Source organism: Geotrypetes seraphini, chromosome 1 (assembly GCF_902459505.1).
Source record: "Geotrypetes seraphini chromosome 1, aGeoSer1.1, whole genome shotgun sequence".
Taxonomy (NCBI): domain Eukaryota; kingdom Metazoa; phylum Chordata; class Amphibia; order Gymnophiona; family Dermophiidae; genus Geotrypetes; species Geotrypetes seraphini.
In genome coordinates, this window is record NC_047084.1 from 113,663,804 (window position 1) to 113,688,734 (window position 24,931).

The 24,931-nt window shown below is 44.2% G+C and overlaps 1 protein-coding gene across 6 annotated transcripts in view; it reads right to left on the minus strand.

The window, feature by feature from the left end:
• The window catches only part of UNC13B (unc-13 homolog B), an 837,582-nt gene that overhangs the window by 589,660 nt on the left and 222,991 nt on the right, over window positions 1-24,931 (minus strand). For 4 of the 6 annotated variants that reach the window (XM_033936000.1, XM_033936018.1, XM_033936037.1 and 1 more), the window contains 2 exons: window positions 1,725-1,947; window positions 1,086-1,223 (listed from right to left, as the gene is read on the minus strand). In XM_033936000.1, the coding sequence (XP_033791891.1) occupies window positions 1,086-1,223; window positions 1,725-1,947 (361 nt within the window). The remainder of the gene's footprint in view (window positions 1-1,085; window positions 1,224-1,724; window positions 1,948-24,931) is intronic. The other 2 variants (XM_033936028.1, XM_033936045.1) reach the window with 1 other exon arrangement.

Here is a 24,931-nt window from a genome sequence, read left to right on the forward strand (position 1 = left end):
ACACAGAGGATCTAGAATCAGAAAATAATATTAAATATTGAACTACGGCCAGTACTGGGCACACTTGCACGGTCTGTGTCTGTATATGGCTGTTTGGGGAAGGATGGGCTGGAGAGGGCTTCAATGGTTGGGAGAGTATAGATGGGCTAGAGTAGGTTTTGACAGAGATTTCGGCAGTTGGAACCCAAGCACAGTACTGGGTAGAGCTTTAGATTCTTGCTCAGAAATAGCTAAGAAGAAAAAATTTAAACTGAATCAGGTTAGGCAGACTGGATGGATCATTCGGGTCTTAATCTGCCATCATCTACTATGTTACTATGTTATGTTACTAGAAAAATTAAGACTGTCTTTTCTCTCTGTTTTTGGGTGTATAAAAGTAGAGATAGCCATGGAGTGACAACATGTATTGCAGGGAGAATGTCCCATATTCACAGTAGCTTCAATTTTTCTCATCCGTAAGGCTTATGGAACTAATTTTTGACATAAATTTTCCTCTCTTGAGAAGGCTATGGTTGGTTTCTTTCCCCTAAAACATGGGTGTAATTCCAGAATATGCCAGTGCTGTTTCAGGATTTTACATATATCCTGTGACAAGGTTGAATACATGAGACAACAGACAATGTCACACGTTTTATGTTCCTTTGTCCAGTCTACAATAGTTCTTCCCTGTGCTTTGTTTTGGCCTTTCTATGTCTGCCATTAATGTCTTTCTAGGGTAACCTCTGCTATTAAGGGCTCCTTTTACAAAGACGCGCTAGAGCCTTAACGCGCAGAATAGCACCCGTTAAATTGCCCCCCGCGCAAGCCACTACCGCCTCCTTTTGAGTAGGAGCGTGAGCGGTGCGTGAGCTAAAACCACTAGCGCGGCTTTGAGCCCTAAATCTTGACATACCTACTGCTTGCTTCTCAAACTCAGAAAAATTGGTACATAGCCTCTGAAGTCTCAAAAATTGGCAATATGGCAAATTCTTTTTCAACTGTGTTTGGTGAAAACTGGTATAATGCAAGAGATTATTCTTGTCTGTTGGTTTCCGATAAATGTTGGTATACACCAAATACAGCATTCCAGGAAAAGAACCTCATACCAACTGTGAAGCATGGAGGTGAAAGTGTCATTGCTTGAGAATGCTTTGCTGCAGCAGGATCCGGCCAGCTCATCATCATAGAATCCCCCATGAATTGTACCGTGGATCAGAGGGTGCTTGAGGAACATGTGAGACCATCTGTAAGAAAATTAAATCTGAAGCGGAATTGGACCCTGCAACATGACAATGACCCAAAAAACATACCAATAAGTCCACCAAGGACTGGCTGAAAACTAAGAAATGGAGAGCCATGGAGTGGCCCAGTCAAAGCCCTGATTTTAATCCCATTGAGATGCTATGGGGTGATTTGAAACAGGATGTACATGCAAGAAACTGCATTGAGGAGTGGACCAAACTTTCCTCAGACCCATGTCAGAGACTGGTAGATGGCTACAAGAAGTATCTCACTGCAGTTATTTCAGCCAAAGGGGGGTAACACTATTAGGGTGTAGGCTGTCTTAATTTATTCCTCAGTTAGAATACACATTTTTGTGGATCTTTTGTAAATCAAGGAAAACTTTTGTTGTTTACCTGCAATTATATCACTTTTCTTGGACATCGATATGTGAACATTTCTTAAGAAATAACTGAATATTTCACAGGGAGTCCTAATTTTTTCATATTGAATCATAAACCTACCTCGTAGTCCTTTGTTCTGGCAAATCTAAATCATAGCTCTGAATAGAGTCGGTGCAGGAATCTTGGAAGTCACCTTGTTGTTGCACACGGACTTGTACAGGGAACTGATGCACAGAGGCATTGGGCTGGGATGTAGAGTGGTAAGGATGTGGAATACTATTGCTAGTTTCACTGCGGTAATCACTGTCTCTGTCATCCACAGCACTATCAGGATCTTCAAAGACTAAGGAAGAAATGGATTACAAAAAAAAATTCTAGTCCCATATTTTTAGTTTTGTTTACAATTATTAACTAGACATACTTTATTTACAATTTAAAAGCATAAATCTTTTCAATGATTAGGAACGCTTCATTTAACAGCGATTGAATATTTATTTTTAAGATTAAGAATTTTCTTTGGTCTTTTCTAAAGTTTTAAAACACTTGGCTCTCATGTAATCACAATGAAGCCATCACACAATTATTATCACCACCACAGATTAATTTTCTACATTAATGTTCATATATTAATTTAAAAAAATGTTCCAGCATACAATGTTTAAGTTTTACTATTCATATCAAAATTATAGCACAATTTTACTACTTCATGAAAGAGAGAATTTTCTGATAAACCATTAGACTACTACTTTAAAAGGCACAAATTCTGAATTTGGAAGACATACAGTATAATTAAGGATATTTATATCCTACATGCTGTTTCAAATTCTTTGTCATTTTATTAAATTAATTTTTCCCCTACGACAACTCTTTGTGACTGGGAAAAGGAGGGTTAAGTGAATAGTCTCTAGAGTCTCAAGGAGAAAAAAAAAAAATACATGAACATACCTTTAATCTTGCAATTAATTACGATTAAAATTTTAATCAAAATACAGCCCTGGAAGTGATATATGCAGTCCTAAAACTTATGAAAGGTGCATAACATTCACTTCACACTGAGCTGCTTCTGTTTCCTCTTTTTTTGCCAGCCAACACTCAACTGTTCATTTGAACTACAAAGACCATACTAGAGAATGACACAGGGATAAGGACACCAGTTAACCATGGGGACAAACTTTGACCCCTGACATTCTCTAAAACCTTGAGACTAGCTTTAAACAGGTTGTTCCAACTAGATGGAACAGCATCAATAAAAGGCTAGTTATCGATATGTTAAACTTAACACATAAGAACATAAGAAGTTGCCTCCACTGGGTCAGACCAGAGGTCCATTGCGCCCAGCAGGCCACACCCGCGGCGGCCCATCAGGTCCATGACCTGTCAAGTGTTCCCTGCCTCATCCTAAAACCTATCACTACTTCTATCCGTATCCCTCAATCCCCTTATCCTTCAGGAATGTATCCAAACCTTCTTTGAATCCCTGTAGTGTCTTCTGCCCTATCACAACCTCCGGGAGTGCGTTCCATGTATCCACCACTCTCTGGGTGAAGAGGAACTTCCTGGCATTGGTTCTAAACCTGTCCCCTTTCAGTTTCTCCGAGTGCCCCCTTGTACTTTTTGTTCCCCACAGTCTGAAGAATCTGTCCCTGTCTACCTTATCTATGCCTTTCAGGATCTTGAAAGTTTGTATCATGTCTCCTCTAAGTCTCCACTTTTCCAGGGAAACGAAAGGTTTTCCATACCTCTTATCATTTTCGTCGCTCTTCTGTTGACCCCCTCAAGTATTGCCATGTTCTTCTTGAGGTACGACGACTCAATACTGGACACAGTACTCCAGATGCGGGCGCACCATTGCACAATACAGTGGCATGATGACTTCCTTTGTCCTGGTCGTGATACCCTTCTTGATGATACCCAGCATTCTGTTTGCTTTATTTGAGGCTGTCACACATTGTGCCGATGCTTTCATTGTTGTATCCACCAGCACACCCAGGTCTCTTTCAAGGGTACTTACCCCTAGCAATGATTCCCCCATTGTATAGCTGAACATCGGGTTCTTTTTCCCCAACATGCATGACCTTGCATTTCTCTATATTAAAACGCATCTGCCACTTTTTGGTCCACTCTTCCAGTTTCGTTAGGTCCCTTTGCAGGTCTTCACAGTCTTCCGTGGTTCTAACCCTGCTGCAGAGTTTGGTGTCATCTGCAAATTTGATAATCTCACATTTCGTCCCCATCTCCAGATTGTTTATAAATATATTGAACAGGATCAGCCCCAACACCGACCCCTGCGGAACTCCGCTCGTGAACCGTTGCCAGTCTGAGTATTTGCCCTTCACTCCAACCCTCTGTTTTCTGCCCGCCAACCAGTGTTTAATCCATTGGTATACATCCCCCTCCACCCCATGGTTCCACAGCTTCTGGTAATTGAAAATGGTTTAAAAAACTAGAACCTGTTTTTGGATTTAAATAAAGCACTGTTAAATGACTTCCTGTCTGTCTTGTCTGCCTTTGATATGGAAACAAGAGCTATCTGCTGAACAGACTCCTACCATCTGCAACATCCTCCCATCATGTGCCCAGTTGCTCAAACATCTTACTGTTACTGCAACAGATTCATCCATTGTTGCTCATTTTCCTGTTCTTCTGTTACGCATTGTTGTTTTTCTTCTACACTTCTCCTTCTGTATTCGTGGTTTTGATTATTCACTGTTTTTAGCTTGCTGGTTCCTCCCCCCAAATTACATCAGCTTCCATAGAGAAATTGCTGATTCCAAGCATTTACAGAGAAAATTGCCGATTCCCAACACTTTCTTCACCATGTTTTGTCTCTCTTTCAGGATCAGGCCAGGTCTCCCACCATGTTATTCGTGGTTTCACCATATTCACAATGGCTTTTAATAGAAAACAGTGAATAACATATGAAAAAGTTATTGCAGTTTTTCTGTATTTGCGGTTCTGTTAATCCCCTATAACAGCAAATATGGAGTGAGAAGTGTATAACCACGTCTGAATGACAATCCAATGATCTTCCCAGATGATGTAAAAACACAGGCAATTGAATCTTTGGGAAGGATGTACCAAAATCACATCAAAATGGAAGGCTCTATTTGTTAAGAACATAACAACTGCCATCTCCGGATCAGACCCATGGTCAATCGAGTCCGGCGATCCGCACACGCGGAGGCCCTGTCAGGTATACACCTGATGTAGTTTTAGTCACCCATAACCCTCTATGCCTCTCGTTGTACAGAATATGGAAAGATTAGGTTCTTAAACCAAAGAAAAAACTGCAGATATGATGTACAAGGCATTACAACTAATCTTTATTAAAGAAAACACAATGTAGCATTCAAAAAATGTAAAAGTAAATAAAAAAATAAAAATCTAAAAATTATGGTTCTCTAGTGTTCCATATTTCAGAAAATACTCCTTCCTCAAGGGTCCTAAGCGAAGGCGATACAAAAAAGCATAGTTACTTAACGTAACAGTTGTTATCCAGGGACAGCAGGCAGCTATTCTCACATGTGGGTGATGTCATCCACGGAGCCTGGATGCAGACAGCCTCGCAAGCAGACTTGCTTGGAGAAACATAAAAGTTTCGAGTCTGCCGCACCGCACATGCGCAAATGCCTTCCCACCCAGCACAGGGTGAGTCTCCTCAGTTAAGATAGCTAGCAGAGAAGTCAACCAGGGGAGGTGGGTGGATTGTGACAATAGCTGCCTGCTGTCCCTGAATAACAATTGTTACTGTGCTTTATCCCAGGACAAGCAGGCAGCCTATTCTCACATATGGGTGACCTCCAAGCTAACCACAATGGGATGGTGGGAGTGTTGGCAACTTAGGAGAATAAATTTTGTAATACTCTCTGGCCAAAATGGCCATTCCGTTTGGAGAAAACATCCAGACAATAGTGAGAGGTGAAAATATAAACTGAGGACCAGGTGGCAGCTTTGCAAATTTCCTCAATAGGAGTGGAACTGAGGAAAGCTACTGAAACCGCAATGGCTCTGACTCTGTGAGCTATGACTCAACTCCGTAGATGCAGTTCAGCCTGGACATAGCAGAAAGAGATACAAGCAGCAATCCAGTAGGAGATGGTATACTTAGAGATTGGATGTCCCAACTTGTTTGGATTGAAGGAGACAAAAAGTTGAGGAGCAGTTCTGTGTGGTTTGATGCGTTCCAAGTAGAAGGCCAAAGCAAGTTTACAGTCCAGAGTATTTAGAGCTGCTTCTCCAGGATGAGAATGAGGCCTTGGAAAAACAAACACTGGAAGTACAATAGATTGATTGAGATGAAATTCTGAAACCACTTTAGGTAAGAATTTAGGATGAGTACGAAGGACCACCTTGTCATGATGAAAAACTGTGAAAAGTGGATCAGCAACTAACACTTGCAGCTCACTGACTCCGAGCAGATGTGAGGGCAATAAGAAACACCACTTTCCAAGTGAGATACTTCAGATAAGCCATAGACATTGGTTCAAATGGAGGCTTCATCAATTGAGCAAGAACAACATTGAGGTCCCAAACCACTGAAAGTGGTTTGAGAGGAGGTTTGACATTGAAAACTCCTTTCATGAATCTGGAAACCACCGGATGAGCAGAGAGGGGTTTCCCTTCAACAGGCTGATGGAAAGCAGCAATTGCACTGAGATGGACTCGGATCAATGTAGACTTGAGGCCAGAGGTGGATAAGTGCAAAAGATAATCTAGAACAGAAGATAAGGAAGGAATCATGAGGCTCCTTATCGTGAGAGATGCACCACATAGAAAATCTAGTCCATTTTTGGTGGTAGCACTGTCTAGTGGCAGGATTCCTAGAAGCCTCTAAAACAGGGGTGTCCAACCTGCGGCCCGAGGGCCACATGCGGCCCAGTGAAGTATTTTGTGCGGCCCCTGTCGAGAGCAATGCAGTGTTTCTCTGCTGCCCCTGGGTGTTTACCGTCTTGCCGGCTCCCTCCTCTGTCTTGCTGCAGCATTTGCACGTCCCCAGAAACATTTTTTTCGGCCAATGAGGCCCAGGAAAGCCAAAAGGTTGGACACCCCTGCTCTATAATGTCTCTTACAGGTTGAAAAAACTGAGAGGAGTTATGTTGAAAGGTACCAAGCTGTCAGGTGTAGAGACTGCAGGTTGGAATGAAGTAGAGATCCTTGACTCTGTGTAAGCAGAGATGGAAAAACTGGTAGAAGGTAGGGCTCCCTGCTGCTGAGTTGAAGTAGAAGGGAGTACCAAGGTTGTCTCGGCCACCAAGGAGCAATCAGAATCACGGTGGCAAGTTGTTCTTTAACTTGACAAGAGTCTTGAGAATGAGAGGGAATGGAGGGAATGCATACAGGAAGAGATTCGTCCATTCCAGGAGAAAAGCATCTGCCTCGAGGCGATGAGGAGAATAGATCCTGGAGCAGAACTGAGGCAGTTTGTGGTTGTGGGGAGCTGCAAAGAGATCTATCTGAGGCGTTCCCCACTGTGAAAAAATGTGATGAAGAGGCGAGGAATGGAGTGTCCATTCGTGAGGTTGCAGAAGACGACTCAAGTTGTCCGCCAAGCAATTTTTCGCCCCTTGGATGTAGACAGCTTTGAGGAAGGTATTGTGGCCGATTGTCCAATCCCAAACCTTCAGAGCTTCTTGACAAAGAGAGGAAGATCCCGTCCCTCCCTGTTTGTTGACATAATACATGACGACTTGGTTGTCCGTCCAAATGAGGACTACCTGGTTGTGAAGAAGATGTTGAAAAGCTTTGAGAGCATTGAAAATCGCTCTGAGTTCCAACAGATTGATGTGACAATGACGATCTGTACTGTTCCAGTGGCCTTGAGTACGGAGACCATAGAGATGAGCCCCCCATGCGTAGGTTGAGAAATCTGTTGTGAGGACCTTTTGATGAGGGGGCGTTTGAAACAGCAAGCCTCTGGAGAGATTGGAAGAGAGCATCCACCAGGGGAGAGACTGTCTCAATGAAGGAGTGACTGTAATGTGTCGAGAGAGTGGGTCGGAAGCCTGCATCCACTGAGATGCCAGGGTCCACTGAGGAATTCTAAGGTGAAGTCTGGCAAAAGGAGTCACATGTACTGTGGAGGCCATGTGACCTAGTAGTACCATCATGTGTCTCGCTGAGATTGAAGAGCGGGAAGACACTGCATGACAGAATTGAAGGAGAGCTTCCAGACGTTGTTTCAGAAGGAATGTTCTGAGTTGGATAGTGTCCAGAACAGCTCCGATGAACTGTAGATTCTGAGAGGGCTGATTTTGAATCCCAAGCTTTGTAGGAACCATGTAGTCCGTTGAGTCGCTACAATAACCCCCTGAGATGTTGAATCTTTGATGAGCCTGTCGTCTAGGTAGGGAAACACCTGAAGACCATGGTTCCTTAGAGCTGCTGCTCCACTACGAGGCACTTGGTGAACACTTTGGGAGATGATGCCATGTCAAAGGGTAGCACTCTGTATTGAAAATGCAGATTCCCCACCCAAAATCTGAGGTACTTACGGGAGGCCCGAAGAATGGGGATGTGAGTGTTAAGTCTCCTTGAGATCTGGAGAACATAACCAATTGTTCTGATCTAGAAGGGGATAAAGGGATGCCAGGGACAGCATGCAAAATTTTTCTTTGACTAAAAATTTGTTGAAAGCCCTGAGATCCAGAATGGGCCGCAGATCGCCCGTCTTCTTCAGGAAGTAACGTGAGCATACACAATTTCGGGTCTGGGGTAGGTTTACATTATAATTCTGGGCTACATTGTAATTCTGGGTCTAGAAGATATACACATTGTACTTCTGGATCTAGGAAGAGTACACATTGCAATTCTGGGTCAGGGGAGAGTACACATTGTAATTCCGGGACTATGGGCAGTACACATTGTAATCCTGGGTCCAGAGGGGGTACACACATTGCATATTGTACCAAAGAAGTTCAAGTAGCCCACGCGGGAACACCCCCACAGGATACACACCCTTCCATATTTGGGATAGGTACACACTGTAGTTCTGGATCTGGGGAGTCCGGGTTAAGTACAAGATATAGTTCTGAGTCTAGGGAGAATACAAAATATGAGCATAATGCTAATAGTGTCCAAGTAGCTCAAACGAGAAGTAATAAAAACACATGGAGGGCTATGTACGTTAATGCACACAGTTTGGGTAACAAGATCCTGGAACTGGAAACAGAAATAAGGAATGCCAACCTGGATGTGGTGGCAATATCTGAGACCTGGTTCACGGATTCCCATGGGTGGGACATGGTCATACCGGGTTACAACTTGCTTCGCCTGGACAGGGAGGGCAGAATGGGAGGAGGTGTAGCATTATATACAAAAGATGACATTAAGGTCACAAGAATCGCAGACATCTAGTACACTGGGGAATCTCTTTGGGTCAATTTGGCCAGAGGGAAGGACAAGTGCCTGTATCTTGGTGTAATTTACAGACCCCCAAGACAACAGGATGACCTAGATATGGAGTTAATAGGAGATATAGAGAATATCACCTTGCGTGGGGACACAGTACTGTTAGGCGACTTCAACATGCCTGATGTGGATTGGGACACACTTACCGCTGCTTCCGGCAGCAGTAGGAGGCTATTGAACTCTTTGAGGGGAGCACGTCTCAGGCAACTGGTGTTGGACCCAACAAGGGATCAGGCAATACTGGACCTGTTACTTACCAATGGGGAAAGTGTCACAGAAGTCTCGGTAGGAGAAACACTGGCCTCCAGCGACCACAACATGATATGGTTCAATCTTAGGAAAGACTTCACTAAACCTACCACACTGACCAAGGTCCTCAAATTCAAGGACACAAACTTCCAGAACATGAGAGAATTTGTTCACCAGGTGCTACAAAGCCAAGCAGAAACCAATAGCATAGAAGAAATGTGGTCGACTCTGAAAGCCACCATACAGGAAGCGACAAACCGCTATGTTAAATTAGTAAGTAAACGGCGTAGCAACAATAAGCCGCAGTGGTTCACTGCGGAGATCTCAGACCTCATCAAGAAGAAGAAAAAAGCATTCATCTCTTACAAACAATCAGGGAAACAAGACTCTAGAGCAGAATACCTGACCAAGTCAAAAGCCGTCAAAACTGCAGTCATGGAGGCTAAATTACACATGGAGGAGTCTCTAGCAAAGAACATCCAGAAGGGAGATAAATCATTCTTTAGGTACATCAGTGACAGAAGAAAAAACTCAGGAGGGATAGTACGTCTTAGGAAACCAGACGGAGAATATGTGGAAAAAGACTCGGAAAAGGCACAACTATTACAAAGCCATGGGACCAGACAATCTACACCCCAGGATACTCAGAGAGCTGAGTGAAGTTCTGGCTGAACCACTATCCATGCTCTTCAATCTTTCCATGCGCACGGGAAAAGTACCCCTAGACTGGAAAACAGCTAACGTAATTCCACTCCGCAAAAAGGGCTTCAGAACAGAGACAGAAAATTACAGACCGGTGAGTCTTACATCCATAGTGTGCAAACTCATGGAAACACTGATCAAACAGAATCTTGACAAAATTCTAGACGAAGAAAATTTACGTGATCCACACCAACACGGATTTACCAGGGGAAGGTCCTGCCAAACTAATCTGATTGACTTCTTTGACTGGGTGACCAGTCATCTGGATGCCGGGGAGTCCCTGGACGTGATATATTTGGACTTCAGCAAAGCTTTTGATAGCGTCCCACACCGCAGGCTGTTGAACAAACTAAAATCGATGGGATTAGGAGATACATTTACTACATGGGTAAAGGATTGGCTAGATGGTAGGATTCAAAGAGTGATGGTAAACGGTACCCCCTCCAAAACGTCAGCTGTGACGAGTGGAGTACCTCAGGGCTCCGTCTTAGGGCCGATACTATTCAATTTATTCATAGGAGATTTGACCCAAGGGCTTAGAGGAAAAGTATCACTGTTTGCCGACGATGCCAAATTATGCAACATAGTAGGCAAAAGCAGTGTACCTGACTTTATGACGCAGGACCTACGACAGTTGGAACAGTGGTCATCAACTTGGCAGCTAAGCTTCAATGCTAAAAAATGTAAAGTAATGCACCTAGGCAAAAAAAATCCACACAGAACTTACACACTAAATGGTGAAACCTTGTCCAGTACCACGATAGAACGTGATTTAGGAGTGATCATTAGCGATGATATGAAGGCTGCAAATCAGGTGGAGAAGGCTTCGTCCAGGGCAAGACAAATGATGGGCTGCATCCGTAGGGGTTTTGTCAGCAGAAAACCTGAAGTCATAATGCCACTGTACAGATCCATGGTGAGACCTCATCTCGAGTATTGTGTTCAATTCTGGAGACCACACTACCGGAAAGATGTGTTGAGAATTGAATCGGTTCAGCGAATGGCTACCAGGATGGTCTTGGGGCTCAGGGATCTCACATATGAAGAAAGACTAAAAAAACTGCGGATGTACTCGCTGGAGGAGCGAAGAGAGAGGGGGGACATGATTGAGACCTTTAAGTATATCACGGGGCGTATAGAGATGAAAGATGATATCTTCAGTCTTACAGGGCCCTCGATAACCAGAGGACACTCGCTGAAAATCAGGGGAGGGAAATTTCAGGGTGATGCTAGAAAGTACTTCTTCACCGAAAGGGTGGTCGATCATTGGAACGAGCTGCCTCAGCAGGTGATTGAGGCCAACAGCGTGCCAGGTTTTAAGAGAAAATGGGATATTCACATGGGATCAATAGGGGAGTAAAAGTCAGGGAGTGGGTTATTGGTATGGGCAGACTCGATGGGCTATAGCCCTTTTCTGCCGTCAATTTCTATGTTTCTATGTTTCACCGAGATCGGAGCGGAGCGTTTGCGGGGCCGGTGCGGCGCCGGAATGGCCGGTGTCGCAACCGTGGCAGGAGGGCGCTCGAGGGAAGTGGAAGGCTTCTTAGCCGGCTTACCTGGGCCCAACGACTCCGAGGAAGGGTCCGGTGGTGTCGACGTCGTCGGTGCCGACTTTTGGGGTGCCGTCGACGTCGCGGCAGGTTCCATGGCAGATCCGGTACCAAACAAAATATTTTGCTGGATCTGCCTATTTTTCAAAGTGTGCTTTTTAAGCGTAGCACAGCGGGTGCAGGTGTCAGCCCAATGCTCTGGACCCAGGCACTGGAGGCACCAATTGTGCGGGTCTGTGAGAGAGATCGGGCGTGCACACCGCTGGCACTTCTTAAAACCCGGTTGAGGGGGCATGAAGGGAAACACGGCCTCCGCAAAATCAAAGCCGGAGGCCTGTATGGTGACAACAGGCCCCGCCGGGGCCGGCTCGAAAAAATAAAGAAAACTCGACGAGTTTTGTTTTTTTTTAAGGAAAAATAAAGTAATCCAAAGGGAAAAAAAGAAGAAATTCGGAAAAAATACGCGAGCGGGAAGACAAACTAATGATTTCAACGGCCGTTGAAAAACATGCGACTTCTTCGCTCCGCGGAAAAGAAGAAACTGGGGACCACGCACTCCTCCGTCGGGCGGGAAGGCACTCGCGCATGCGCGGTGCGGCCAACTAGAACTTTCTAGTTAAAAAGGTCCGTACCGGGGCTCCGTCGGTGACGTCACCCATACGTTAAGAATATGCTGCCTGCTTGTCCTGGGATAAGTTCTGCTTCACACAGCGAGTGGTGGACGCCTGGAATGCTCTCCCGGAGGAAGTTGTGACAGAGACCACCATTCTGGGATTTAAGGGCAAATTGGATGCATATCTTCATGCAAATCACATTGAGGGACACGGGTAAACAAGGTGTCCAGTAGAGAATACCTAGCTTGGCCTCCGCGTGTGCGGGTCGCCGGACTAGATGGACCTAGGGTCTGATCCAGTGAAGGCATTTCTTATGTTCTTATGTTATGTAGACCAGTCAGATTAACCTCAGTTCTGGGGAAGATGGCTGAATCATTAATCAAGGACAGTATCAGTGAGCACATAGAAAAAAATAAGCTGATGAAAATAAGCCAGCATGGTTTCTGTACTGGAAGATCTTGCAAAACAAACCTGCTGCACTTCTTCGAGGGGATAAGCGAACATTTGGACAAAGGTGACCCCATAGACATAGTATACCTGGACTTCCAGAAAGCCTTCGACAAGGTACCTCATGAGCGCCTTCTAAGGAAATTGTGGAACCACGGAGTGGAAGGGGACATACACAGATGGATCAGAAACTGGCTGGCAAACAGGAAACAGAGGGTAGGAATAAAGGGACACTATTCTGACTAGAAAGGGGTCACAAGTGGCGTCCCACAAGGGTCAGTGCTGGGACCATTGCTATTCAATATATTTATTAATGACTTGGAAACAGGGACAAAGTGTGAAGTTATAAAATTTGCGGATGACACAAAACTCTCCGGTACGGTTAGATCTGTTGAGGAATGTAAAGGGACCTGAACAAACTGAGTGAGTGGACAAATAAATGGCAGATTAGGTTCAGAACAAATGCTAGGAAGTTGTTCTTCTCCCAGAGGGTGGTGGACACCTGGAATGCGCTTCCAGAGGAGGTGGTTGAGCAGAGTACGATTTTGGGTTTCAAAAAGGGAGTGGACGAGTTCCTGAAGGGAAAGGGGATCCAGGGGTACAATTAGAGGGTTACTATACAGTACAAAATGCTCTTGAGTAATAGATCACTACAGGTCATTGACCTGGGGGGCCGCCACGGAAGCAGACTCCTGGGCATGATGGACCTATGGTCTGACTCGGCAGAGGCAATGCTTATGTGCTTATGAGATCAGGGCACCAAGGGAAGAGGTGTAGCGAGAAATGAGAAGAGGAACTAAGACAGAACCCTGGGGTATACCAACCGCTAGAAGGGTAGCAGCAGAAAAGGACTCACCAACATATACACTAAAGGTGCATTGGGAAAGATAGGAGGCAAAACAGGAGAGGATAGATTCACGGAATCCAAACAAGGACAGCATATCAAGGAGTAAACTGTGATTTACAGTATCAAAGTCAGAAGATAGTTCATAAAAACATGGAAATATGATGGCAGATAAAGGCCAAATGGCCCATCTAGTCTGCCCATCCGCAGTAACCATTATCACTTTCTCTCTCCGAGAGATCCCATGTGCCTATCCTAGGCCCTCTTAAATTCAGACATAGTCTGTTTACACCTCTTCTGGGAGACTGTTCCATGCATCTACCACCCTTTCCGTACAAAAGTATTTCCTCAGATTACGCCAGAGCTTATCACCTCTTAACTTCATCCTATGCCCTACCATTGCAGAGTTTCCTTTCAAATGAAAGACTCGACTCCTGTAGATTTATATTATGTAGGTATTTAAACATCTCTATCATACCTCTCTCCTTCTTTTCCTCCAAAGTATTCAGATTGAGATCTTTAAGTCTGTCCCCATAAAACTTACCACAAAGACCACACACTATTTTAGTAGCCTTCCTCTGGACCAACTCCATCCTTTTTATATCTTTTTCAAGGTGCGGCCTCCAGAATTGTACACAATATTCTAAATGAGGTCTCACCAGTCTTATACAGAGGCATCAATACCTCCTTTTTCTACTGGCATTCTTCTAGCTTTCGCCGTCACCTTTTCAACCTATTTGGCCACCTTGAGATCATCACATACAATCACACCCAAGTCCCGCTCTTCCATCGTGAACATTAAGTTCTTCACTCCCTAAATTGTACCGTTCCCTCTGGTTTTTGCATCCCAAATGCATGACCTTGCATTTCTTAGCATTATTTTAGCTGCTAAATTTCAGATCATTCTTCAAGCTTCGCCAGGTCTTTCTTCATGTTATTCACACCATTCGGCATGAAGGTCAAGAAGGATTAAGGATAGAGTAAAGGCCCTTAGATCTGGCCATGAACAAGTCACTGCAGACCTCAGTGAAGGCAGTCTGTGGCGTGTTGGTGGCAAAAACCAGATTGTAGAGGATCGAGAATCTGTTGAGTTGAAAGGAAGTCCAAGCAGCGATGGAGAATAGCACGCTCGAGTGTCTTGGATAGGAACGGAAGAAGCGAGACAGGGTGATAATTGGATGGACAGGAGGGGTCCAGCAAGGGTTTTTGAGAAGTGGCTTAACCACCGAATGTTTGAAGGCAGTAAGGACAGTTACAGTGGAAAGAGATAGATTGAGAATATGGCATATGTGAGGGATAACAGTATTACATTACATTAGTGATTTTTATTCCGCCATTACCTCGCGGTTCAAGGCGGATTACAGAAGAGGATTTCTGGACATGTCCAGAGGTGTTACAGAGTAGAACGAGTTGCTTCAGAGGATTGAAATGTTTCATTCGGTGTTAGTTAGTCTTCATCGATTTCTTGAATAGCAAGGTTTTTATTTGTTTTCTGAAAGTTTTGTAGAATGGGGTTGCGATTAGTAGATTAGAGAGTTGGTGGTCTAGTTTTGCTGCCTGTGTGGCTAGAAGGAGTCTAATAGAGGGGTGGGAATAGGGTCCGAGGGGCATGTAGTAGGTTTGGCTGAAGACAAAGGTCATGCAGTTTCTTCCTCTGCGATTACAGAGAAGGCAGAAAAGTCAGCAGTAGTTGACTCAGGGACAAGAGAGCTTCCTGAGCTGTTTGGTTGAAGGATGAAAGGGAAGTGCAAGGTTGAAGTTCAAGAGAGTGGATGGAGGGTAGGGGAGAAGGATGTGACTCTGTAGTGAACTCAAGAGCGATCGTGCAGACCTAGTCATGGAAGTAATCAGCCATAATCTGGGGAGAGAGAGAGAAGGAGGGGTCGGAAGTGGGGGCACTTTGAGGAGGGAGTTAAACGTGGCAAAGAGACGAAGAGGGTTGGAAGAAAAAGTTAGTTGGATGTAGTAGTCTTGCTTGACCCGTTAAGTGCAGAATTAAAGGATGTCAACAAAAATTTAAAGTGAAAAGTCAGCACATGTGCGAGATTTGAGCCAAAGGCATTCAGCACAGAAGGTGCAGGAACATAAGTAACTGACATTGATAGTGAGCCAAGGTTAAGGTTTGGTATGCCTGACAAGAGCGAGAAACAGGGGGAGCAAGAGTGTCCAGAGCAGAGAAAAGAATAGAGTTGTACAACGAGACAGCCTCGTGGACAGACTTACATAACATAGTGGAGGCAAGGAGAGGTGAAAAAGTGGATGAGAGTGTGGAAGGATCGAGGGCTTGAAGATTTCAAAACCTCTTGGAGGTGACAGGGTATGGCAGAGGGGGAGGGGGAGTAATGGTGAAGGATATTAGATGGTGATCAGAGATGGGGAGCAGTGAGGAAGAGAAGTTAGAGAGAGCAATTGGAAAAAAAGACAAGGTCAAGGTGAGTGGGGGTTGTGGAGCAAAGCTGGAGGTCAAATGAGGAGGTTAAGGCAAGAAACTTAGCAGCATACTGGTCAGTGGGATCATCGGGGTGAAAGAAGTCCCCAAGAATGAGGGAACGAGGAAGATAGAGAAGGAGATGAATCAAGGAAGCCCAAAAGCCAGGAGTCAAATTGAGTGAGAAAGGAGGAAGAGGACTTGTTGGGGAGGGGGGTGGGAATAAATGACAGCTATCTGCAGAGGTAAAGGAGTAAATAGGCAGACGGAATGGACTTCAAATGAGGAAAAATTGTTAGATTGAGGTGGGATAAGAGGTTGGAATCTGCAAGAAGGAGAGAAAAGAAGTGCAACACCTCCACCTCGACCAGTAGGGCAAGGTGTATGGGAGAAGTAGTAGCCACCATGGGAGAGGGCAACAGCTGCAATAGAGTCCTCAGGGCAAATCCATGTTTCAGTTAGAGCAAGCAGGTGGATGGACTGGGAGATACACTTGAGGAAGCAGCTAGCGTGGAGGGCCAGGGTTTGGATTCGCATCCCCAGCAGAGAGCAGGAGTAAGAGAGCGCCAAAACAAAAGGGAATGATGATGGCAATGACAAAGACGGGAGGGGCTCAAAGAGAAAGGAGATGGATGAATGAAAGTCAGAACGCTTGAGCTTGAGTGCAGTGAATAAGGTAGATGACAAGATGGCTGGTGAGTGGATAAGAAAAGAAGGATAGTGAGGACTTATGGTGTGGAGAGGAAAAGGAGTAAGATTGGGGAGTGTGAGTATGAGAAGCAGAAAGTGAATAGGAGCCATAAGGAGAGGAACAGAGAAAGGAAATAGAGCTATACAAGCAGAGAAAGTGAAAATATGGAGGCACCCAAAAGAGCACGCGCTCCTTCATCGTGCAACACGTCATGCGCCACCCAGAGAGGGTAAATCTATTTTGTCTATATAAAAATCACTTTCATATGCCTTTCAATTAATTTACACTGCACAGACAGCATTACTAAATCTCTAAAAGGGATTATAATTAAACAACAATTTACCATTGCAACAAAACCATCTCTGGAGCATAACCAGAAACAATAAAAAATTACATTGTACTAGTTAATTTTCTCCATGACAACAGAATGCCAGTTCTGTTAATAACATACTATTGTCACCTAACAAAGCAGCCATCTGTCTCCACAATTACTGGATTTCAATTACAAAGCTTTACAAGATTTTTATCTGATAGATATGGTAGTAAAAACATACTTTTTACTCTAAAGAATAGTTTTCTTCTAAATATATTCTGTATTCAGTAAAGTTTCAAGTTTATTGGGATTTTATATACCACCTATCAATGTTATCTAAGTGGTTTTTACAATCAGGTATTCAAGCATTTTCCCTAAAGCAGACAAAAAGTCAGATAAAAAGCTTATTGATATTTAGGAATTGGCTTTAAAAGTGTTAAGCACCATTTATATGGTGTAAAAAGCTGACTTATGTGCAGATACTAGATAGTGAATTTAGAAAAGCTTCTATATACACATTTATACCAGCTGAATATACATATTTTAAGTGTGGTTTAGAAGACCTTAAAATTATGTGCAGATTTTGTATTATACAAGGGAAATAATATGTAGGCATAAAAAAATATCATTAGCAGCATTAAACTGTCCAAAGGCAACTATAATAAAATGAGGAAAACGGCTAAGAAAAGCTGACTAGGATAACTCAATGCATCAGAGTCTAACGTTGAAACAAGTGAAGAGATGCACCAATACTAAATGACATCAAGTTGGCACCATATGTGCAGCAGGAAAAGTTGAAGCATCAATACCTGAAAAGGTGGCATGCTTCAGAATCGACACCCTGCATCGAGAAATGATGACGTAGATGAAAAGCATGCAGCAAAAGATTATGCTGAAAATGCCCACGACACTGACCTCGACATATGATGAGGATGCACCGGTACTGTAAGCAGATAGCTGGTACCAAAGGTGCAGCAGATATCGAAGCGTGAAAAAGATTATCAAGGTAAGGACAATCTATTTTCCCAGTGTAATAGGTGAGAGTCATTCTAGGCAAGTACGTACCAAAATAGGCCCATAAATGTAGGGCAGGCTGTCTGCGCTGGCCCCCAAAACCAAGGACCCAAAGGTAGAGTCTTGTTGTGCCGCCACATCTACTCTGTAAAATTTGGCAAAGGTATGAAGACTGGACCAGGCAGCTGCTCTGCAAATCTCCTCTGGGGAGACTGCCCTAGCTTCAGCCCAAGAGGCGGCCATGCTCCTGGTAGAATGTGCCTTGACAGAAACAGGAGACTGCAATCCAGAAACAAGGTAAGCTGACGAAAAGGCTTTACGTATCCATCTGGAAATCAGCACAAACAAATGGTCAGTCAAAACTTATTGGTGACCTCCAACTAGCGAGGAAGCACCCTGTGCAGCTTCAACATCTTCAAAATGTGGCCTTATGGCATAGACCCCGTGGATTGTAAAAACAGGCAACACTCTGCCTGATTAACATGAAAAGAAGGAAAAGTGTGAAGGGAGATCCTCAGAAAGGGCTTTCTACAAGAGAGTCTGAAGTTCCAAGACAAGTCTCACTGAAGCGATTGCGACAAGGAAAACCGCCTTAAGCTTCAAATCCAAGAGGGATGCATCTTTGAGGCTCAAGCGGAGCTTAAGAGAGTCCAGGCAGTACTACAAAAAGCTCCCTTCAGAAATCTAGCGATGTCACCAGAGTAGGTGTACGATCCCAAGCTCTGCAACAAGAGAGCCCAGCAACCTGAATCTGAAGGGAAGCCACAGTGAAGCCCTTGTTCAGACCCTTCTGGTAGAAGCTAACACCATGGAAAACAGGAGCTAAATACAGTTCCATCCATGCATGGTCGCCCCAATATTGGAAAGTCTTCCATTCCTTGGTATAAGCCAAGACCGTAGTCGACTTCTTAGACTTAAGAGGAAGAATGATCACATCTGAACAGCCTTTTTGTTCAAGCACTTCACTCTCCAAAGCCATGCCATAAAAGCAAAGTGATCTAGCTCCTTTAGACAGACTGGACCCCAAGACAGAAGGTCCGGATGATCCTGAAGCTGGAGGCCACGTCCTCTGCGAAACCATATCAAAACCACATCAGATCTGCATACCACAGCCTGCAAGACCAGTCTGGAGCCACCAGAATTATACTGTCTACGATCCGCCAAATGACTAAATCTATCCTGGGCCAGGGAGAAAAAACACACAACAGAACTCCCTAGGGCCTAGGCCATGACTCTCACTTCCAGGCTCCACTCCTTGACTGATGAAACTGTCAGGTTTCTTATTCTTTGTTGTTGCCATGAAACTGAAGCGAGGACAACCCCAGTGCTGTAGCCATAATTTGAAATGCCTCCAAGAACAGCATCCACTCGCCCAGATCCAAAGTCTATCTGCAGAGGAAATCTACCTGAACATTTTTGAATCCTGCTACAAGTGCTGCAAAGAGTGCCTGGAGATGACGTTCTGCCCATGGAAGAGCATACAAGCTTCCAAAGCCAGAGATGCACTCTTGGTACCTCCCTGGCAATTGACACATGCCTCCCGACGTGGAATTCCTGAAGAAAACTCTAACCACTGGGTCATCTAGTGTCTCCTGCAGCTTCACCAGAGCAAAATGAATGGTATGCTGCTCTAGCCGGTTAATCGACCACTTCATCTGAGAGGGCATCCAACGCCCCTGAACTGTGTACCAATTGCAAAGAGCACCCCTGCTACAGAAACTGGCATCGTTTGTGACTACCACCGAAGAAGCGATCCGCAGGCAAGGGTTTGAAGCCTCAGCCACCAACTCAAGCTGGCTCAAGCCTCCAGAATACAAGGAAGGCACTTCTAGAGTGCATCAGTCTGAGGGGATCAGCGGGAGAGCAACGTTTACTAGAAGGAATACATGTGATCCCTCACCCAAGGCACTATATCAATTGTAGCCGCCAGGGACCCCAAGACCCGGAGATAGTCCCTATGCCAAAGGAGCAGCCCTGTCCAGAAGACAGGAAATCTGAGAGCATTTCTGTCTGCATGCCTCTGCTTCTGGCCTACTGCAGAGTCGAACAATACATCTAGATACTCCAAAGACTGTCAGCATCAAATGGCTCTTCCTGTAAACACAATACAGCCCAGTTAAACTAAAACTAAACTAAACCTAAACTAAACCTTAGGCTTATATACCGCATCTTCTCTATTAACAGTAGAGCTAGGCACGGTTTACAAGAAAATTAGAAAGGAGAACGGATACAGTATGGATTTGGATTAGTACGGAGAGGAGCGGAATTTACAACTTTGAAAATAGCCAAGTTTTCAGATGTTTTTGAAATGGTTGGAAAGAATCCAGATCATGCAGATGAATAGGAAAATCATTCCACAGCTCAGTAATTTTGAAAAGTAGAGACTTCCCTAATTTGCCAATGTAGGTAACGCCTTTCAGCGTAAGAAAGGACAATTTAAATTTTTGAGTAGATCTGGACAAAGACCACTACAAGATCATAGTCCAATCCCTTGTCCTAGGACTAGTGGACTATTGCAACATCCTCTCCTTACCATGCCTCTTAAACTTGATAAAGCAGCTACAGACCATCCAAAATACAGCCCTTAGATTGATCTAGTTTCTTGGAAAATTTGACCATATCACCAATGTCTTCCTAGACTCATACTGGCTACCAATACGAGCCTGAATTCAATTCAAATTCTACTGTTTATTATTCAAGGCAATAAATGGAATTGCGCCCACCTACCTGAACAATCGCCTAAACCGAAACTTCACACCCAGACTAAGGCGAACACAGATCCCATTCTCCTACCCACCACTCAAGGGCATTCAATGCAAGAAGATGTATGATGACCTCCTAGAAATGCAGGTGGCGAAGCTAGACCCCTCCATCTCTATTCTGTTGACAACCACATGTGACTTTAAATCTTTTTGAAAAGAAATCAAAACTCTTATTCAAAGAAATTATCTTGTCCGCTTATCCACCCTCCTCCATAATATCCCCCTCCCTACATACTCCACCATATAACCAACCCTAATCTCCTCCCTCCTTACAAGTTTCCCCTTCCTTAAATTTACCCTCTTAGCCTCCACTTCCTTAAATTCACCCTCTTAGCCTCGACTAAGTATCTAATCCTGTCTCTTATTCTAGCATCTCTATGTATCTTTCCTTAAAATTTGTAACTTCCTGGAAATGTCCAGCCATCTTCAATTGTATTCCGCTTAGAACTGCAAGGTACAGGCGGAATAGAAGTCTCTAATGTAATGTAATGTCTGATTTTACAGAATTCCAAGACAGGGGAATTGAAGGAGGAAGGATGCGATGCAAGATCTTAAATGTTAAGCAGGCACATTTAAAATAAACCCTGGAAATTATTAGAGGCCAATGAAATTTTTGCAGGAGCAGAGAGACGTGATCAAATTTACTTTTTGCAAAGATCAGCCTAGCAGCAGTATGCTGGATCAGTTGAAGTCTCTGAAAGCTTTTCTTGGTCAAGCCTAAATAGACCAAATTACAATAATCCAGCCTCGAAAGGATGATTGATTGAACAAGGGCAGTAAAGTGTTGATGATGGAAACAGGATCTCACTTTTCTCAACACATTGAAACTAAAAAAAACATTTTTTTACCAGAGAATTAAGATGGTCAGTGAATTAAAGTGTTGAATCTATAATTACATTACATTAGGGATTTCTATTCCACCATTACCTTGCAGTTCAAGGCAGATCACAAAAGAATTATCCAGGATGTATTACAACAAGAACTTACAAAAAAAAAAATTGGTCATTTTTAAAGAGAGTAAGAAATGGGTAGGTTATTTGTTTGGGGTAGTCGGCTTTAGTGAGAGGTGGAGTTTGGAACTTGCGGTATTATTTCTTTTTTCAGCATTCATCTCTTACAAACAATCAGGGAAACAGGACTCTAGGGAAGTCTATCTGGCCAAGTCAAAAGCCGTCAAAACAGCAGTTAGGGAGGCCAAATTTCGCATGGAGGAGTCTCTAGCGAAGAACATCCAGAAAGGAGATAAATCCTTCTTCAGGTATATCAGTGACAGAAATAAGAACTCAGGCGGGATAGTACGTCTTAGGAAACCAGACGGAGACTATATAGAAGTGGACTCGGAAAAAGCCCAATGTTAAATGAATACTTCTGCTCAGTCTTCACCCGCGAGGCGCCAGGACTCGGCCCTCAGCTACAGACAAGGGTTGACGCAGATGACCCGTTTAGTAATTTTAAGTTTACACCCAGCGGTGTCTACTGCGAGCTGTCAAAGCTTAAGGTTAACAAGGCAATGGGGCCTGACAACCTACACCCCAGGGTGCTCAGAGAGTTGTGTGATGTCTTGGCGGAAAAGCTATCCGCGCTCTTCAATCTCTCCCTTAGTACGGGTAACATCCTATTGGACTGGAAGACGGCTAACGTCATTCCACTCCACAAGAAAGGCTCCAAGATGGAGACAGCAAACTACAGACCGGTGAGTCTCACATCAATAGTGTGCAAACTAATGGAAACTCTAATCAAACGCCAATTGGATATGATCCTGAATGAGGAGAATCTACGGGATCCCCGTCAACATGGATTTACTAAGGGGAGATCCTGCCAATCCAACCTGATCAGTTTCTTTGACTGAGTGACGAGGAAGCTGGATGTTGGGGAGTCCCTGGACATCATATACCTGGACTTCAGTAAAGCATTCGATAGCGTACCACACCGCAGGTTGCTGAGCAAGATGAGTTCTATAGGATTGGGCGACACATTGACGAAATGGGTTGGGAACTGGCTTGGAGATAGGCTTCAGAGGGTAATGGTGAACGGCACCCCCTCCAAAATGACGGAGGTAATCAGTGGAGTGCCGCAGGGCTCGATCCTGGGCCCAATCCTATTCAACATCTTTATAAGAGACTTGGCAGAAGGGCTGCGAGGTAAAATAACATTATTCGCCAATGACATCAAACTAAGCAATGTAGTGGGCAAAAGCACAACAAGACATAAATTCAATGTCCGACAACATGATACACGACCTACTCCTACTGGAGCGCTGGTCTAGGTCCTGGCAACTCAGCTTCAATGCCAAAAAATGCAAAGTCATGCACCTGGGCAGCCAAAATCCATGCAAGACTTATACCCTTAATGGTGAGATCCTAACAAGAACTGAAGCAGAACGAGACTTAGGGGTGATCGTTAGTGAGAACATGAAGACTGACAATCAAGTGGAGCAAGCTTCATCCAAGGCAAGGCAAATCATAGGTTGCATACGCAGGAGTTTCGTCAGCCGTAAGCCTGAAGTCATTATGCCATTGTATAGATCCATGGTGAGGCCCCACCTGGAATACTGTGTGCAATTCTGGAGGTCGCATTACCGTAAGGATGTACTGAGACTGGAGTCGGTCCAGAGAATGGCCACTCGGATGGTCTCGGGACTCAAGGATCTCCCGTACGAGGAACGGCTGGATAAGTTGCAGCTGTACTCACTCAAGGAACGCAGAGAGAGGGGTGACATGATCGAGACATTCAAGTATCTCACGGGCCGCATCGAGGTGTAAGAAGATATCTTCTTTATCAAGGGTCCCGCGGCAACAAGGGGGCATCCGTGGAAAATCAGGGGCGGGAAACTGCACGGGGACACCAGGAAATTATTTTTCACTGAAAGGGTGGTTGATCGCTGAATAGTCTTCCACTTCAGGTTATTGAGGCCAGCAGCGTGCCTGATTTTAAGGCCAAATGGGATAGACACGTGGGATCTATTCACAGAGAAAGGTAGGGGAGGGTCATTGGGGTGGGCAGACTAGATGGGCCGTGGCCCTTATCTGCCGACTATTTCTATGTTTCTATGTTTATGGTCTTTATTTCTTTTCTAAAAGTCTTGTAGTCGAGGGATGCCATCAGTAGATTGGGAATTTGGTTGTCTACTTTGGCTGCTTGAGTGGCCAGGAGGCCATCATATAGTTTTTTTCCGTTTGACCTCCTTAATTGGGGGGTATGAAAATGAGGCGTGAGTTTTCCTATGTCTGGTTGAGGTGTTGTGGATGAGGCGGTTATTCAGGTAGTTTGGACTGTCTCCGTATATAAAGTCTTAAATAGTAGACAGTAGAATTTAAATTGTATTCTTGCTGGGAACGGAAGCCAATGCAATTGGAGATATGCTTCTGTAATGTGGTCATGTTTCTTTAATGAGTAGATGAATCTTAGTGCTGTGTTTTGGATAGTTTGTAGTTGTTTTGTTATGGTTGTAGGACATAATGTTGGTTAAGGTTGGTATTTTGTCATTTTCTAGGAGGATGGATTTAGTTTTATCTGGGTTCAATTTCAGTTTGTGATCTTTCATCCAGGTTGCTATTGATTTTAGTGTTTGGTATATTGTGTTTGTCATGGAGAGTTCTGGTTGTTCAAAGGGTATGAGAATGGTAATGTCATCGGCATAGCTGTAGGAGATTATGTCTTGTTTGTCCAGGTGAGAGCTGAGGGAGGCTGTATAGAGATTGAAGAGAGTCGGGGATAGAGGGAATCCTTGGGGAACTCCGCAGGGGTTTGACCAAGGTTCAGATTTTTGTTTGTCTGTTTTTACTCTATAGGTTCTTGATTTAAGGAATCCTTCAAACCATGTGTATACTTTATCTGTGATGCCTATTGTATCTAGGATTTGTAGTAGTATGTTATGGTCCACCAAGTCGAATGCAGCGGTCAGGTCTAGTTGTATGAGTATCATTTTTTTTCCTGTGCAGAGGAGATGTCTGGCTGTGTCCAAGAGAGATCCTAGTAGTGTTTCCGTGCTGAAGTGGTTTCTGAAGCCGGATTGTGTGGGATGGAGTATGTTATGGTTTTCTAGGTAATTGGAGAGGAATTTGGCAACTAGTCCTTCTATTATTTTGACGTAGAGTGGAATAGAGGCAATGGGTCTGTAGCTGTCTGTTTGGTCTATCGGTCCTTTGGGGTCTTTGAGGATCGGGGTGATGATGATTTCGCTGAGGTTGGTAGGATAGTGGCCGTTTATTAGCAAAATTTGTATCCAGTTTAGAAGAAGAGTGCGGAATTTTGTGCTGGATGTTTTTAGGAGATATGGTGAACATTTGATTGTAAACCGCCTAGA